This window comes from Labeo rohita, chromosome 16 (genome assembly GCF_022985175.1).
Source record: "Labeo rohita strain BAU-BD-2019 chromosome 16, IGBB_LRoh.1.0, whole genome shotgun sequence".
NCBI classification, from domain to species: domain Eukaryota; kingdom Metazoa; phylum Chordata; class Actinopteri; order Cypriniformes; family Cyprinidae; genus Labeo; species Labeo rohita.
This window is the reverse complement of record NC_066884.1, coordinates 5,225,244-5,239,364: the sequence shown is the minus strand read 5'-3', so window position 1 is coordinate 5,239,364 and position 14,121 is coordinate 5,225,244. Positions and strand designations below refer to the sequence as shown.

The following is a 14,121-nucleotide window of genomic DNA, read 5'->3' as shown; positions in this document are numbered from 1 at the left end:
ATTACTATAATTTAAAACACATGTTTTCTATTTGAATATAGTTAGGTCGAGCAAAATGCTAATATCATGCTAATCATGTTAAAACATTTTAACACCATGCTAAACATATGCTAACAACTTGCTAATCATGCTAAAAACATGTTAATCGTTTTAGAAACATGCTAGTGACATGTTAACAAAATGTTAAAAACATGCCAACATCTTGGTAATCATGATAAAACAAAACATGTTAACATGATTATCATGTTTGAAACATGTTAAAACGCAAATCATTTTAGATACATGAAATGCTAACAACATGCTAATCAGAAACATGCTAGTGGCATGTTACCAAAATGCTAAAAACATGTTAACAACTTGCTAATTATGCAAAAAACATGATAACAACATGTTAACACGCTAAGCACACAAAGAACATGCTAGCAACATGCTAATCATGTTTAAAACATGTTAAAACATGCTAACCATTTTAAAAAATGCTAATAGCGAATCATGCCAGAGACATGCTAGTGACATGTTAACAACACGCTATTCATGGTAACAACATGCAAGCAACATGTTAATAATGCTAGCAACTTGTTAACAACAGGCTGTTCGTGCTAGCAACCTGCTAATCATGCTAGAAACGTGCTTAAAAATAAGCTTGCAACATGTCAATACTGCTAAAAACGTGCGCAACATGCTGATTATGTTAGAAACATGTTAACATCATGCTAAATAATGATTAAAACATGCTAGAAACATGTTAATCATGTTAAAACTTGTTAAAACCATGCTAATCATTTTAGAAACATGCTAGTGACATGTTAACAAAATGTTAAAAACATGCCAAGATCTTGGTAATCACGATAAAACATAACAACATGTTAACATGGTAACAATGTTAAAATATGCTAGCAACATGCTAATCATGTTTAAAACATTAAAACATGTTAATCATTTTAGAAACATGAAATGCTAACAACATGCTAATCAGAAACATGCTAGTGGCATGTTAACAAAATGCTAAAAACATGTTAACAACTTGCTAATTATGCAAAAAACATGATGACAGCATGTTTAAAAGCTAATCACATTAAAAGAACATGCTAGCAACATGCTAATCATGTTTAAAATATGTTAACCATTTTTAAAAATGCTAATAAAGAATGCTAATAGTGAATCATGCCAGTGACATGTTAACAACATGCTATTCGTGGTACCAACATGCAAGCAACATGTTAATAATGCTAGCAACTTTTTAACAACATGCTGTTCATGCTAGCAACCTGCTAATCATGCTAGAAACGTGCTAAACGTTAAAAATAAGTTTGCAACATGTCAATACTGCTAAAAACGTGCGCAACATGCTGATTGCAGCATCTTTACATCATGCTAAATAATGAATAAAACATGCTAGCAACATGCCAATCATGTTAAAACTTGTTAAAACCATGCTAATCATTTTAGAAACATGTTAACAGCATGCTGTTAATAATATGTTAGCAACATGCTAAACATGCTAGCAACTTGTTAGCAACATGCAAATCATGCTAGAAACATGGTAGCAGTGTGATAACAGCATGTTAAAAACGTTAAAAAATGCTACATGCTTATCGTGTTAAAACATGTTAGCAACATTGTGCTAACAATATGCTAATCATGTTAACAATATGCTAGCAACATCCTAATCATGCTAGCAACTTGTTAACATCTTACTAATCATGTTAACAAGATGCTATTCATGCTAGAAGCATATTAACAACATGTTAATCATGTTAAAAATAAGTTTGCAACATTAATCATTCTAAAAACATGTTCGCAACATGCTTATGCTAATGCTAGACATTATGTTAAAAACATGTTAACATCATGCTAGAAACGTGCTAACAACATGCTAATTATGCTTTAAACATGCTAACAACATGCAAATGTTAGCAACATGTTAAATCATGTTAGCATTGTGCTAAATCATGGTAGCAGCATGCTACAACATCTTATCTATCTAAATATTCAAACTTCAAGCTTATAGTTTCAAACTTTCAGACAAGGCTTTTTTATGAACTTTTCCTGCTTTGTTCGCAAATTTTACTCGTCTAGTTTACAATTGTAAACTAAATTATTCCTGTGATGCTGAATTTTCAGCATCATTACTCCAGTCTTGAGTGTCACATGATCCTTCAGAAATCATTCTAATATGCTGCTTTGATGTTTAAGAATTTTTTTTATTATCAGTGCTGAAAAACGTTGTTTTGCTTGCTGTTTTTGTGGAAACCTTGATACTTTATGTTTTGAATTCTTTGACAAATAGAAAGTTCAAAAGAGCAGTGTTTATTTGAAATCTTTTGTAATATTATAAATGTCAATTTTTTTTTTTAAATCGCAAAAACATCTATCATACCTACAGGAGAGTAAATATTAATCTTTGACTTGTTTCTCTTTGCCCTACATATTCATAGCTGTTTTGCTTCAAGAAAGTGTAAAAAACTTTTTCTGAAGCACTTTCTTTATGATCAACCAGTAGACACAAACAAACTATTCATACCATTCTTATTCAGTAAACCCAAGTTCGTAGTATGTTATTTAACTAGACATCTTATCTGTTCTAGTTCTTTGTGTATGTGGCTTTACGCAAGCACTGAAAAACCAAAGACTGTAAATCATATACATTTGTTGTTATGCATACAATAGCATTGTTTATTTGAGTATTTCCTCTCATTTTATTTAGGATTTGATGGACTTCTTCATAATGCTCCCGTTGCCACACTGAGGTTCTCCTGAATTCCCACAATTGAGTTATTCTTACATTAAAAGGAGAAACATCATTCTCATTTAAATAAAAAAGTTAGTGTCCTCATTCCATCATCAAGCTGTAAACAACAGCTCACCAAAAATGTGCAACGTAGAGCATAAAAACAATGCATGTTAGTAATATTGGAACGTTTGTGATACAGCAAAGCACATTTCAGCAGAAAAACACTGTTTGAAACCAATTTGACACCGAAATATAAATCCTGCCCTACATTTTTTTTGTTCTTGTTGAATATCTTGTTATAAACAGTACATTATGGAAGTTATGGAATCCGTTTTTCATGTTTAATTTAAACTTGTTTAGCAAACATGATGTTGTGAGTTGATAAGTTTGATTTATTTGCATTAATCAGTACCATTTTCCCAAAAGTTAATGCTATTTATAATTTAATAAATACCATGAAGTTAATATTTGTTTGTTTATATAATTAATAACTTTTGATTAATTATTAAAAAGCACTTATGTATTATTAATATAAACTGTGACCAAAAAATCTTATATTACAACAAAAGTTATAAAATATAAATATATTTTTTAAATTTTAATTTTTAAAAATGTTTTAAAACATTTTTTATATATTTTAATAATATTAAAACAAACATTTTTTAAATAAAAATATTATAACAGTATTATAAAACAAACAATTGTCCAGAAATATCAATTAATGTTTTTTTAATGAAAATAAAAATAAGTATCGATCATATTTATTTAATAAATTATCATGTTGTTTGGATTTTGCAATGTATTGGTTTAAATTAAATAAATAAATTGCTAACATCTACTTTAAAATAATTTATTTCTTTTTAAAGATGTTAGTTTATTATAATATTTATATGTTTGTATCATTTAATTTGGTATCTCTTATAGTGCTCTCATAAAACAAATTAAACTTTAAGAAACAAATATTTTATTTTTCAGCATTTCAGTGTTTTTTTAGAATGATTGATGTATTTTTTTATGTTTTTAGAACTATTTTAATTTTTTTAATATATATTTTTTTAATAAATTACATATAATTTAAAATATATATATACATTTTTTAAAAATATATACATTTAGATAAATATTGCAGTTGATTTCAGGCATGCATAGTTACACATAGGAACTACACAAAGCACTAATTTGCACTTTTAAGGTGACCATTTTGTAACTTAATTTAATCTTTCTTCCTTGTGTTGCTTAATTAATAAAATTTTGCCCAGCCCTAGTCACAATTTTGATAGTAGCCCTATTTATTAAATAGCGCATCTCTATTCCAGCAACAGATTGGCATACTCTCCATTTCTGCCGAATAGTGTTTACCTACAGCTACTATTGTTTTTGTACCTCAGGAAGAGTTATTGTGCTGCAATATGTTGTCATTATGTTGCCAGATTTTTAAATGGTTTCGAGACATCTTAATCTGGGTTTAAAGTGGGTGGAAAACAGTGCCAGCTTTGAAGTTTATGTGTTTAAGAGTCCGTGCTGCCCTGAGGTGAGTTTGGCAGCCGCAGCACCTAAATGAGCAGTTGCTAAATGAAGCTACGCTGGAAAGGAAGCAGCCTGTAATTAGCTGTAATAGCTCGTCAGCTGCATTGCCTACAGAGAAAATAAGAGACTAAGAGAAATTGCTGCATTCACTCTACTCAGCATTAAGTTACCAGCCACTGAAACAATTAGAAAAGCTGTTGTTCAGCTGCAATATTTAAAGCATGAAAACATGTTATTAAAGTATTAAAAGGCAAAATGCTGCGGTGATACTGTGGTAAAGTGATGGTATCAGGGCTCTACCACTTTTTAATTGTTAGTTGAACTCCTGCACTTTTAATTTAATTTAATTTAATTTAATTATATTTTATTATTTATTTATTTATTTATTTAATTATTGTGTTGTGTTGTGTTGTGTTGTGTTGTGTTGTGTTGTGTTGTGTTGTGTTGTGTTGTGTTGTGTTTTGTTTTGTTTTGTTTTATTTAGTTTTATTTTATTTTTTGTTTTATTTTATTTTATTTTATTTTATTTTGTTTTTTGTTTTGTTTTAAATAAAATAGACATTTGTCCAGACATTTCAACTAATGTTCTAGTGTTTCAATAAATATAATGAAAGTAAAAATAAGTATTGATCATATTTGTTTAATTAATTATCATATTGTTTAAATTTTTGAAATGTATTTGTTTACATTAAACTAATAAATTACAAACTTCTTTAAAATATTTTAGTTTTTTTTCTAGAATATATTTGTAAGTTTAAATATTTATGTTCTCATAACACTCTCATTTTTTAAACTTTATTTATTATTAAAATAAATAAAATTACCATTTGCCCCGACATTTCAAGTAATGTTCTTATGTTTGAATAAATATAATGAAAATAAGAATAAGTACTGATCATATTTATTTAATAAACTATCATATTGTTTGAATTTTGCAATTTTATTTGATTACATTAAATAAATAATTTACAAACATCTACTTTACAATATATTTTACATCTATTTTATTTTAAAGATATTATAATATTATAATATGTTTATGTTGTTTAATTTGATATAAATCTCTCATAACACTCTTATAAAAAATATTACTACTCTTAAGAAACAAATATTTCATTTTTCAGTGTTGTAGTGTTTTTTTTTAGTATCATTAATATACTATTATAGTATTTATTATTTTGATTATTTTGATGTTATTTTTATTTTTTTCATTTTAATTTTAGTTAAAGTTTAGATTTTCTTAAATTGTAGTTTTTAGGTTGTTCACAAAAACTTTTTTATTTTATTATTTTAGTTTATTTTATTTCAGTTACTGTTTATCTTCTTTCAAGTAATAAGAAATATGTTCTTGATAACTGTAAAATCATTATCTTGTCACGTTGACTGACCAATCGTTCTACTCTTCTGTTCCGTATCAGCCAGTGTCCCCACTGGGGTCTGCCGGAGACGTACCAGTCCTGCCTGATTGCTAAAGACTGTGTGGTCAGTGAATGGAGCACGTGGGGCTCCTGCTCAAAGACCTGCTCGGACCCCAGTGTTCCTCAGGGCACACGCTCCCGCAGCAGACAGCTGATGCGGCTTCCCACCGGAGGAGGCTCTGAGTGTCCCCAGCTGGAAGAAAGCCAGGCCTGTGAACCTGAAGGGGACGGGGTGCCACCCTGCGCCATGTAAGTACCATGAACATGCTGTGTGCTCAATACATTTTACATTTGTTAATCGTGTATGTATTTTCATACCTTGAAAATTTCCTGGTTGCATCTCATGCATTTCTTAAACAGCAAATCAGCATATTAGAATGATTTCGAAAGTATCATGTGACACTGAAGACTGGAGTAATGATGCTGAAAATTCAGCTTTGCATCACAGGAAGGATTTTAAAATATTTTACAATATAAACAGGTATTTCAAATTGTAATAATATTTCACAATATTGTTGTTTTCAGTCTAAAAAGCTGTTTAGTCAGTTGCCTTTTTTGCCCTGAATAAAAACTCACAACTTTGCTAGAAACTGACTGCAAATGCAGAGATGTACTGGTATAAAAATATTCATGTTATTTATTTTCCATTTTTGGCAAGGGTCAGGGTAAAAATGTTGGCAGGGCATGTAAAAATCTGAACCAGTGGCTCAACAGGGTCAGCAAAAAAAAAAATCTATATATATATATTGTTAAGCCCTGTAATATCTGTATGCATGATTTCATGTAGTCAGTATGAGTGAGTGCTTTTGCAGATATAACACTTTCTTATTTAGACATGACAGTCAGTCGTATCTCTGTTTGGGATCAGAGGTTTTCATTTTCATGGTTTTGTGTGTGAAAATGCACCTCATCATTGGAGTGATGATTTTATGAGATGTACGCCAACAAATAGATGTCATCTTGTCGTATCTCATTATGTGTCAAGCCAGAGGAAACATTGTTGCTCAGAAGTTGCTCTTTCGCAGCTTAAGTGATTTAATGTGGCTCCTAGTAATCCTGTCATTGAAGTTTCAGAAGATTCTTCTTTAGAGAATCAAAATAGAAACAAATGAGACAACTGTTGTCATACAGCAAAAGAACAGAGCTAAAACATACCTATTCATACAATTCACTGCATTTTCCAGCTGAAATGAACTCTAAAGACAGTAAAAAACCAACGTTTATTCCTTTTGACACAAAGGGGGAGATTATCAGTTAGTACAGACTTACTTTTGCATGGTTTCTTGCACAAAACTATGTCATGACCTTAAAACATCACATTTGCATCACATAACCAGCTTATACGTATAGCTGTTCTGATGTGGTAAACTTGCTTTGTAGCGCACCTGGTACAGCATTGCACTAGCAATGTGGCATAAGCCTATTAAACATGAGTCATGATAAAATTACTCAAAGTCGTAGGTAAAAGGTAAAATGGCACAGTTACTTCAGCAAATGCATTTTCTTATCTCTCATGTGCTCTCATATGTACTTTATTTTTTAAAACTGATAACGCATTGAACTTTTAGTGCAACTCACTCAACATTTATTTTTCAAAATGCTGAATTATGTGCAACAACCAGCATAATAAACATTGCCAGATTCAAGTTCATTAGTTTCAGATAAAATTGTACATGCTTTCTGGGGCCATTGCAAAACATGGAAGAAACAACATTTTATGCTGTAGACTAGGATTATCATAGTTATAATTTTATGTTAACATCAGCTAAAATAAAGTAACCATTAATTAAAATAATAAAATAAAATAAAATAAAATAAAATAAAATAAAATAAAATAAAATAAAATAAAATAAAATTGGCAAGACAACATTTTTTTCTCTTTCATAGAGTTTAATACCTTAATATAAGACTAAAATAATCGAAATTAAAACAACTAACTAAAACTAAATAATAATAATAAAAATAATAATAATAAATATGTAGGCAAAATGATACAATACACAAAAGAAGTCATTAAAAACTGAAATAAAATAATAAATACTAAAAAATAATAGAATAATAAATAATAATAATATATATGTATAAGCATATTTAACAAAAAAAAAAAATAGAACAACTAAATAAGAAATAAACACCTAGCAAAATGATTAAAAATGTAAATAAAATTAAAACAAAAAATATAAAAATGTTTTGTTTTGTTTTTTTCAAAATATTTATTAAAACTGTAGTATTTCAGTGGTACTAAAATAACACTGCTGCAGAATTATCACCACAGGCACTTTTTTCTAACATTTCTAACTAGCCTGGGTTGAAAATGAATGTGAATAGAAGACTCATATTGAACTCATATTGGAATCTCTCACTGTTATGTTGGAAAGTCTGAGCACAGTTTGAGACATTGTCAAAATCTGATTTTAATCTCTAGTGGAGACATGCTATAGCTGTAGTCTTTTTCTCTGGAGGTGAATCGAAGAAGCAGAAGCACTGTGTAACTGAAAAACACTCAGAGCTAATTTGGAATCGATTTAATCTTGCTGCTGTCAAGGAGAACCAATTGAGATGTTAACGAGATCGCATTTGGGATTTTCCTATCCTACGGGCATGTACATGAAACAAGCACTAAAAACCCCAGAAATCACGTCTCAGCATGATGAACTGTAATGCTTTCTCTTCTTCGTGGAGAAATGGCGGCGTGGAGCGGGAGGCCCTGCCGGGAGCCGCTTGACCCTTGCTCTGCGTGAGCGGTGGTGCCAGTGAGAGTCAGCACATGAGCATATGGAGACGGGGTGAGACGGATCGGGCTGCTCTGTGGTCCCGAGCCAAGAGAGATGCACTGACAAATGGAAGTGATCTTAAGAGCTCGGTGACGCCGCTCTAATCTCGTTCTCTCACAGATGGCCTGCGCTGGCATGCCGTCACAGGGCACACAATGCTTTCTGAGTCTCCCACGTACTATGAACAGGCAGCTCAAGAAGATAATGGATTTTTGCAATTCTGTTTCGCACTGTTGCGAAAGTGGGAAAGAGAAATCACAAATGACATCTTTTTAATATCCCTATTTTTTTCCATGACAGAAATGGGATTAAATGGAGGTTAAATGGAGATTCTGAAGTCTTGTGCTGCTCAGACTGTAGAAAGACCCAGTAATCAAATGTGTCTTAACGTTTTCGAGATCCATCCAACAACCTACCTACTTATCCACCTACCTATCCATCCATTCACCATCCACCAACGTATTATCTATTCACCAACCTTCCTACCCACCTATTTTTTTTTTTTTACCAACCTACCTATCCATATATCCATCCACCCATCCACCTATTGCCCATCCATTCATCCATCCACCAACCTGCCTAACCACCAACCTTTTTACCCATCCATTAATCCACCTGTCTACTTATCTACTTACTATCTACTAACATATCTATCCAACCACCTATTCATCCACCAACTTATTATCCATCCATCCAGCAACCTACCTAAAGTACTTATCCACCTATCCACCCATCTATTCATGCACCCATCCACCTACTTATTATCCATCCCTTCACCAACCTTCCTACCCACCATTTTTTTTACCAGCCTACTTATCCATATTATCTATCCATTAATCCATCCACCATCCTACCTACCCACCTATTTTCTACCTACCCATCGGTCCATCCACCTGCCTACCCACCCACTTTTCTACCCATCCATTGATCCACCTACCTATTTATCTACTTATCTGCTTAATATCTACTAACATATCTGTCCAACCACCTGTTCATCCACCAACTTATTATACATTTACTGACCTTCCTACCCACCTATTATTTAACAACCTACCTATCCATACATCCATCCACTCATCCACTTACCTGTTATCCATCCATCCACCAACTTGCCTACTCACCTACTTTTCTACCCGTCCATTGATCCACCTACCTATCGACCTAGCTATCTACTTAATATCTACTAACATATCTGTCCAATCACCTATTCTTCCACCAACTTATTCTCCTTCCATCCAACAACCTACCTACTTATCCACCTATCCATCCATCTATCTATTCATCCACCCATCCACCTACTTATTATCCATCCATCCACCAGCCTTCCTACCCACCTATTTTTTACCAACCAACCTACCCATCCATCATCCATCCATCAATCTACCTACCCACCATTCATCCACTTACCTATCCACCTACTTAACTACCTGCCTCTGCAACCTTTTCGTCCATCCATTCATCCAACCTACCCATCTACTTATTTACTTACCTATCCATCATCACCCATCCACCTACCTATTATCCATCCATCCGTTCACCAACCTTCCTACCCACATGTTTTCTACCTACCTATCAGTCCAAAGCATCTGCCTACCTAAACACCTACTTTTCTACCCATCTACTCTTCCGTCCATCCATCCATCCATCCATCCATCCATGTACCTTCCACCTATCTACCTATTCATCCGTCCATCCATCCACCCACCCACCCATCTTCCTCCTACCTACCTATTCATCTATCTGTCTGTCCCTCCGTCCGTCCGTCCATCCACCTAATTATCCACCCATCATCCATCTATCCATCCAACAATCTACCCACCCACCTACTTATCTGCCTACCTATCCATTGTCCACCTACCTATTATCCATCCATCCATCCACCTACTTACATACCCATCCATCTGTCCATCCATCCACCTACTTATCTACATACTTATGCACCAACCTATCCGTTCATCCACCTACCTATCATCCATCCATCTGTCAATCCATCCACCCATCCATCCATCCATGTACCATACACCTACCTACTTACCCATCCATGCATCAGGCCATCTGTCTATCCATCCACCTACCTACCTACCCATCTGTCAGTCCGTCTGTCCGTCCATTCACCCATCCATCCAACCATGTACCATCCACCTACCTACCTACCTACCCATCTGTCCATCCATCTATCCATACATCTGCGTATTTTGAAGTAGCCTGTTTTTTCTGTTTTTATTTTGTGCTTTTGTCATTTTTGTATTTTTGTCTTTTTCTACTAACAAAAAAAAACAAATATAAAATATATATATTTTTTGTATTTTTAAGTTTTTCTTCTCTATTTATATTTTATTTTATTTCTGCTTCATTTTCAGAAATTTCAGATGCCAAAAATCTCATGCTACCATATGTGACTCTGATACATACACCAAATGGAATGATGTTGTTTGGAAATGTTTGGAAAGATTTATTACAGCAACAGTATGGGTGACCCAAAGCACAGATTCAGAACATAATAGCCTGTATTTCACTTTAATTTCAGTTATGCCTGGCGGACCACCGAATGGAGCGAGTGTCGAGTTGACGCGCTGCTCAGCCAGCAGGACCGGCGGCGTGGGAATCAGACGGGTTTGTGTGGTGGAGGTGTGCAGAGCAGAGAAGTATACTGTGTCCAGGTCAACGCAGAACTCCTCAGCTACATTAATAACAACAAAGACAAACAAGGTACAGGTGTCTGTTTGACAATGTATAGTTACAGAAGTATGGCATTTTTACCCACAGACATTCAATTCTGGGCACACTTTTTTTGTTGTTGTTAAGCCGAGCAAAACAATGATTGGCTGATAGCACAACGAAAATGTGTTCAGTCCCAAACCCTTTATTATAGTGAATATCCTGAGCTGTGATGAATAATATTTTATATATTTATAGCAAAACATTTACTATAATAACATACTGTGATTTACCTCTCAGAACAATGTAACTCCTAGAATACATCAATCTATCCCTCATGCTTTTCCTCTTTCCTGGTTTTCTGTTCACCACCCACAATCATGTGTGTATGTGCAAATGTCTTACTCTACTGTAAATATTGCATCAGAACTTCTTTGCATGCTTCACACACACACACCATCACTCGATTAATGGCCCACCCATCTTCATGGAAAATACCTTTTTTTTTATCTTTCTCCCTCCTGCTCGCTCTTTTGATGCTCAGAACCAGAACTGTATGGTGAGCACATTGAAACTTATCGAAAAGCACATGTCTCCGTACATTAGAGCAGATGAGCGCTGACTGCATGAAAAGCTCTGGTTAAAGAAGAGCTATTAAAACAGGCCACTGGTGGAGCTGCGTATGCTGGGAAATCTGTGTCCTTATCAGTGCGGTGCAGGAGACTCCTCGCTTCACTGGGGGGTAATCTGCTCCACTGACAGCAGATACATGAACGCAGACGGTGCAGAAAGTTAAAGGGAAAATGTGCCGGAGCGTTAGTCGACTGATGGAGTCGTGATGTTCTCGCCCTGGGAGGATGTTGTCAGCTTCAAGATTCTTTGATGTGATGAAACCTTCATCAAATCTATCTGGAAGTGATGCTCATTTGCATTTCCTTCTAAGAACGCAACATTGCACTCACAGCACAAACAGAGCGTTATTTCCCACAGGTGGCTTCACTGTCTCAAAATCAAGAGTTTCCAAAAGGATTTTAAAGCCTGATGATATAGGAGAACGTCCAATTTGATTTCATAAAGGAACCTTTAAATATTTAATATGATGACATAAGCCAATCTTAATGTTCCATTTGTTCCAAAAAAAAAAGGTAGGTTTCCAATTATGCCATAAGATAATCTTTATAACTTCAATCTGATTCAGTAAGAGAATATTTATAAGTTCCATTTGATTGCATAAAAGACTTTATCTTGCATAAAAATCTTTATAGATGCATAAAAATATTTTTTTTTATAATAATATTCTTTATAAGTGTCATAAGTAAATCTTTGTAAATTCCATTCGATTCCATAAGAATATCTTAATATATTCCATTTGAATCCACAAGAGAATCTTCATATGTTCAATTTGATTCATTAAGAGAATCTTCGTATGTTCAATATAATGCCATAAGTGAATCATTGTATGTTCCATATGATTCCGTAAGGGAATCGTTAAATGTTCCATTTGAATCCACAATGATTCCTTAAGTGAATCATTGTATGTTCCATATGATTCCATAAGAGAATCTTTAAAATTGCAATTTGATTCCATAAGTGAATCTTTGTAAGTTCCATATGTGACCCTGGACCACAAAACCAGTCTTAAGTAGCAGGGTATATTTGTAGCAATTGCCAAAAATACATTGTATGGTTCAAAATTATCGTTTTTTCTTTTATGCCAAAAATCAGTAGGATATTAAATAAAGATCATGTTCCATGAAGATATTTTGTAAATTTCCTACCGTAAATACATAAAAACTTGATTAGTAATATGCATTGCTAAGAACTTCATTTGGACAACTTTAAATGTGATTTTTTTTATTATTATTATTATTATTATTATTATTTTGATTTGATTTTTTTTCTTTTTTTTTTAGAAATCAGATTCTAGATTTTCAAATAGTTGCATCTCAGACAAATATTGTCCTATTCCAACAAACCATACATCAGTTGACCCTTATGATTGATTTTGTGGTCCAAGGTCACATATAGTTCCACAAGATAATCTTTATACGTTATATTTGATTTCATTAAAGAAGCTATATATGTTCAGTATGATGCCATATATGAATCTTTGTAAGGGAATCTTTAAATGTTTAATTTGACTTCATAATAGAATCTTTGTGAGTTCCGTATGTTGCTGTAAGTGAATCTTTGTAAGTTACAAATGATTCATAAGAGAATCTTTCCATTGGATTCCATAAGAGAATCCTTTGTATGTTCAATATGATGCCATAAATGAATCTTTGGAAGGTCCATATGATTCCGTAAGGGAATCGTTAAATGTTCCATTTGAATCCATGCGAGAATCTTTTAAAGTTCCATATGATGCCATATAAGAATATTTATATGTTCGATATGATGCCATAAGTGAATCTTTGTAAGGTCCATATGATTCCATAAGGGAATCTTTAAATGTTCCACTTGATTCCATAAGTGAATCTTTAAAAATTCCATATGATTTCCATATGAAGAGAATGTTTTTATGTTCCATTTGATTCTTTAAGAGAATCTTTGTAAGGTCCATACAATTCCTTAAGGGAATCTTTAAAAGTGCAATTTTATTCCACAAGAGAATCTTTGTAAGTTGCATATGATGCCATAGCCATAAGGGAATCTTTAAATGTTCCATTTGGATTCCATAACGGAATCTTTATATGTTCTATTTGATTCAATAAGAGAATCATTTCAAAGCCCATTTGATGCTGTAAGAGAATTTTCAAGAGAAAAACAGTGCCATAGGAGAATCTCTGAGTTCAGTATGATGCATAAAATGAATCTTTATGTTCTATTTGGTTCCATGTATGTCTAATATTATAAATATTAAACTTATACATCTTCATAAGTTTAATATGATGCCACAAGTGAAGCTTTATGAGTTCCATTTGATTCCATAAGAGACTCATATTGGAGAGTTTCTTTCATATGTTGCCTGAAGCATTTTTTATATATATATGGCATCAAAATGTTCCAT

The 14,121-nt window shown here is 33.1% G+C and overlaps 1 protein-coding gene across 1 annotated transcript in view; it reads left to right on the top strand.

Moving 5' to 3' along the window:
* LOC127178634 (thrombospondin type-1 domain-containing protein 7A) overlaps nt 1-14,121 on the top strand; it is a 157,318-nt gene that overhangs the window by 59,993 nt on the left and 83,204 nt on the right. Inside the window, exons 3-4 of the mRNA XM_051131612.1 lie at nt 5,680-5,928; nt 10,981-11,162. Of these exons, the coding sequence (XP_050987569.1) occupies nt 5,680-5,928; nt 10,981-11,162 (431 nt within the window). The remainder of the gene's footprint in view (nt 1-5,679; nt 5,929-10,980; nt 11,163-14,121) is intronic.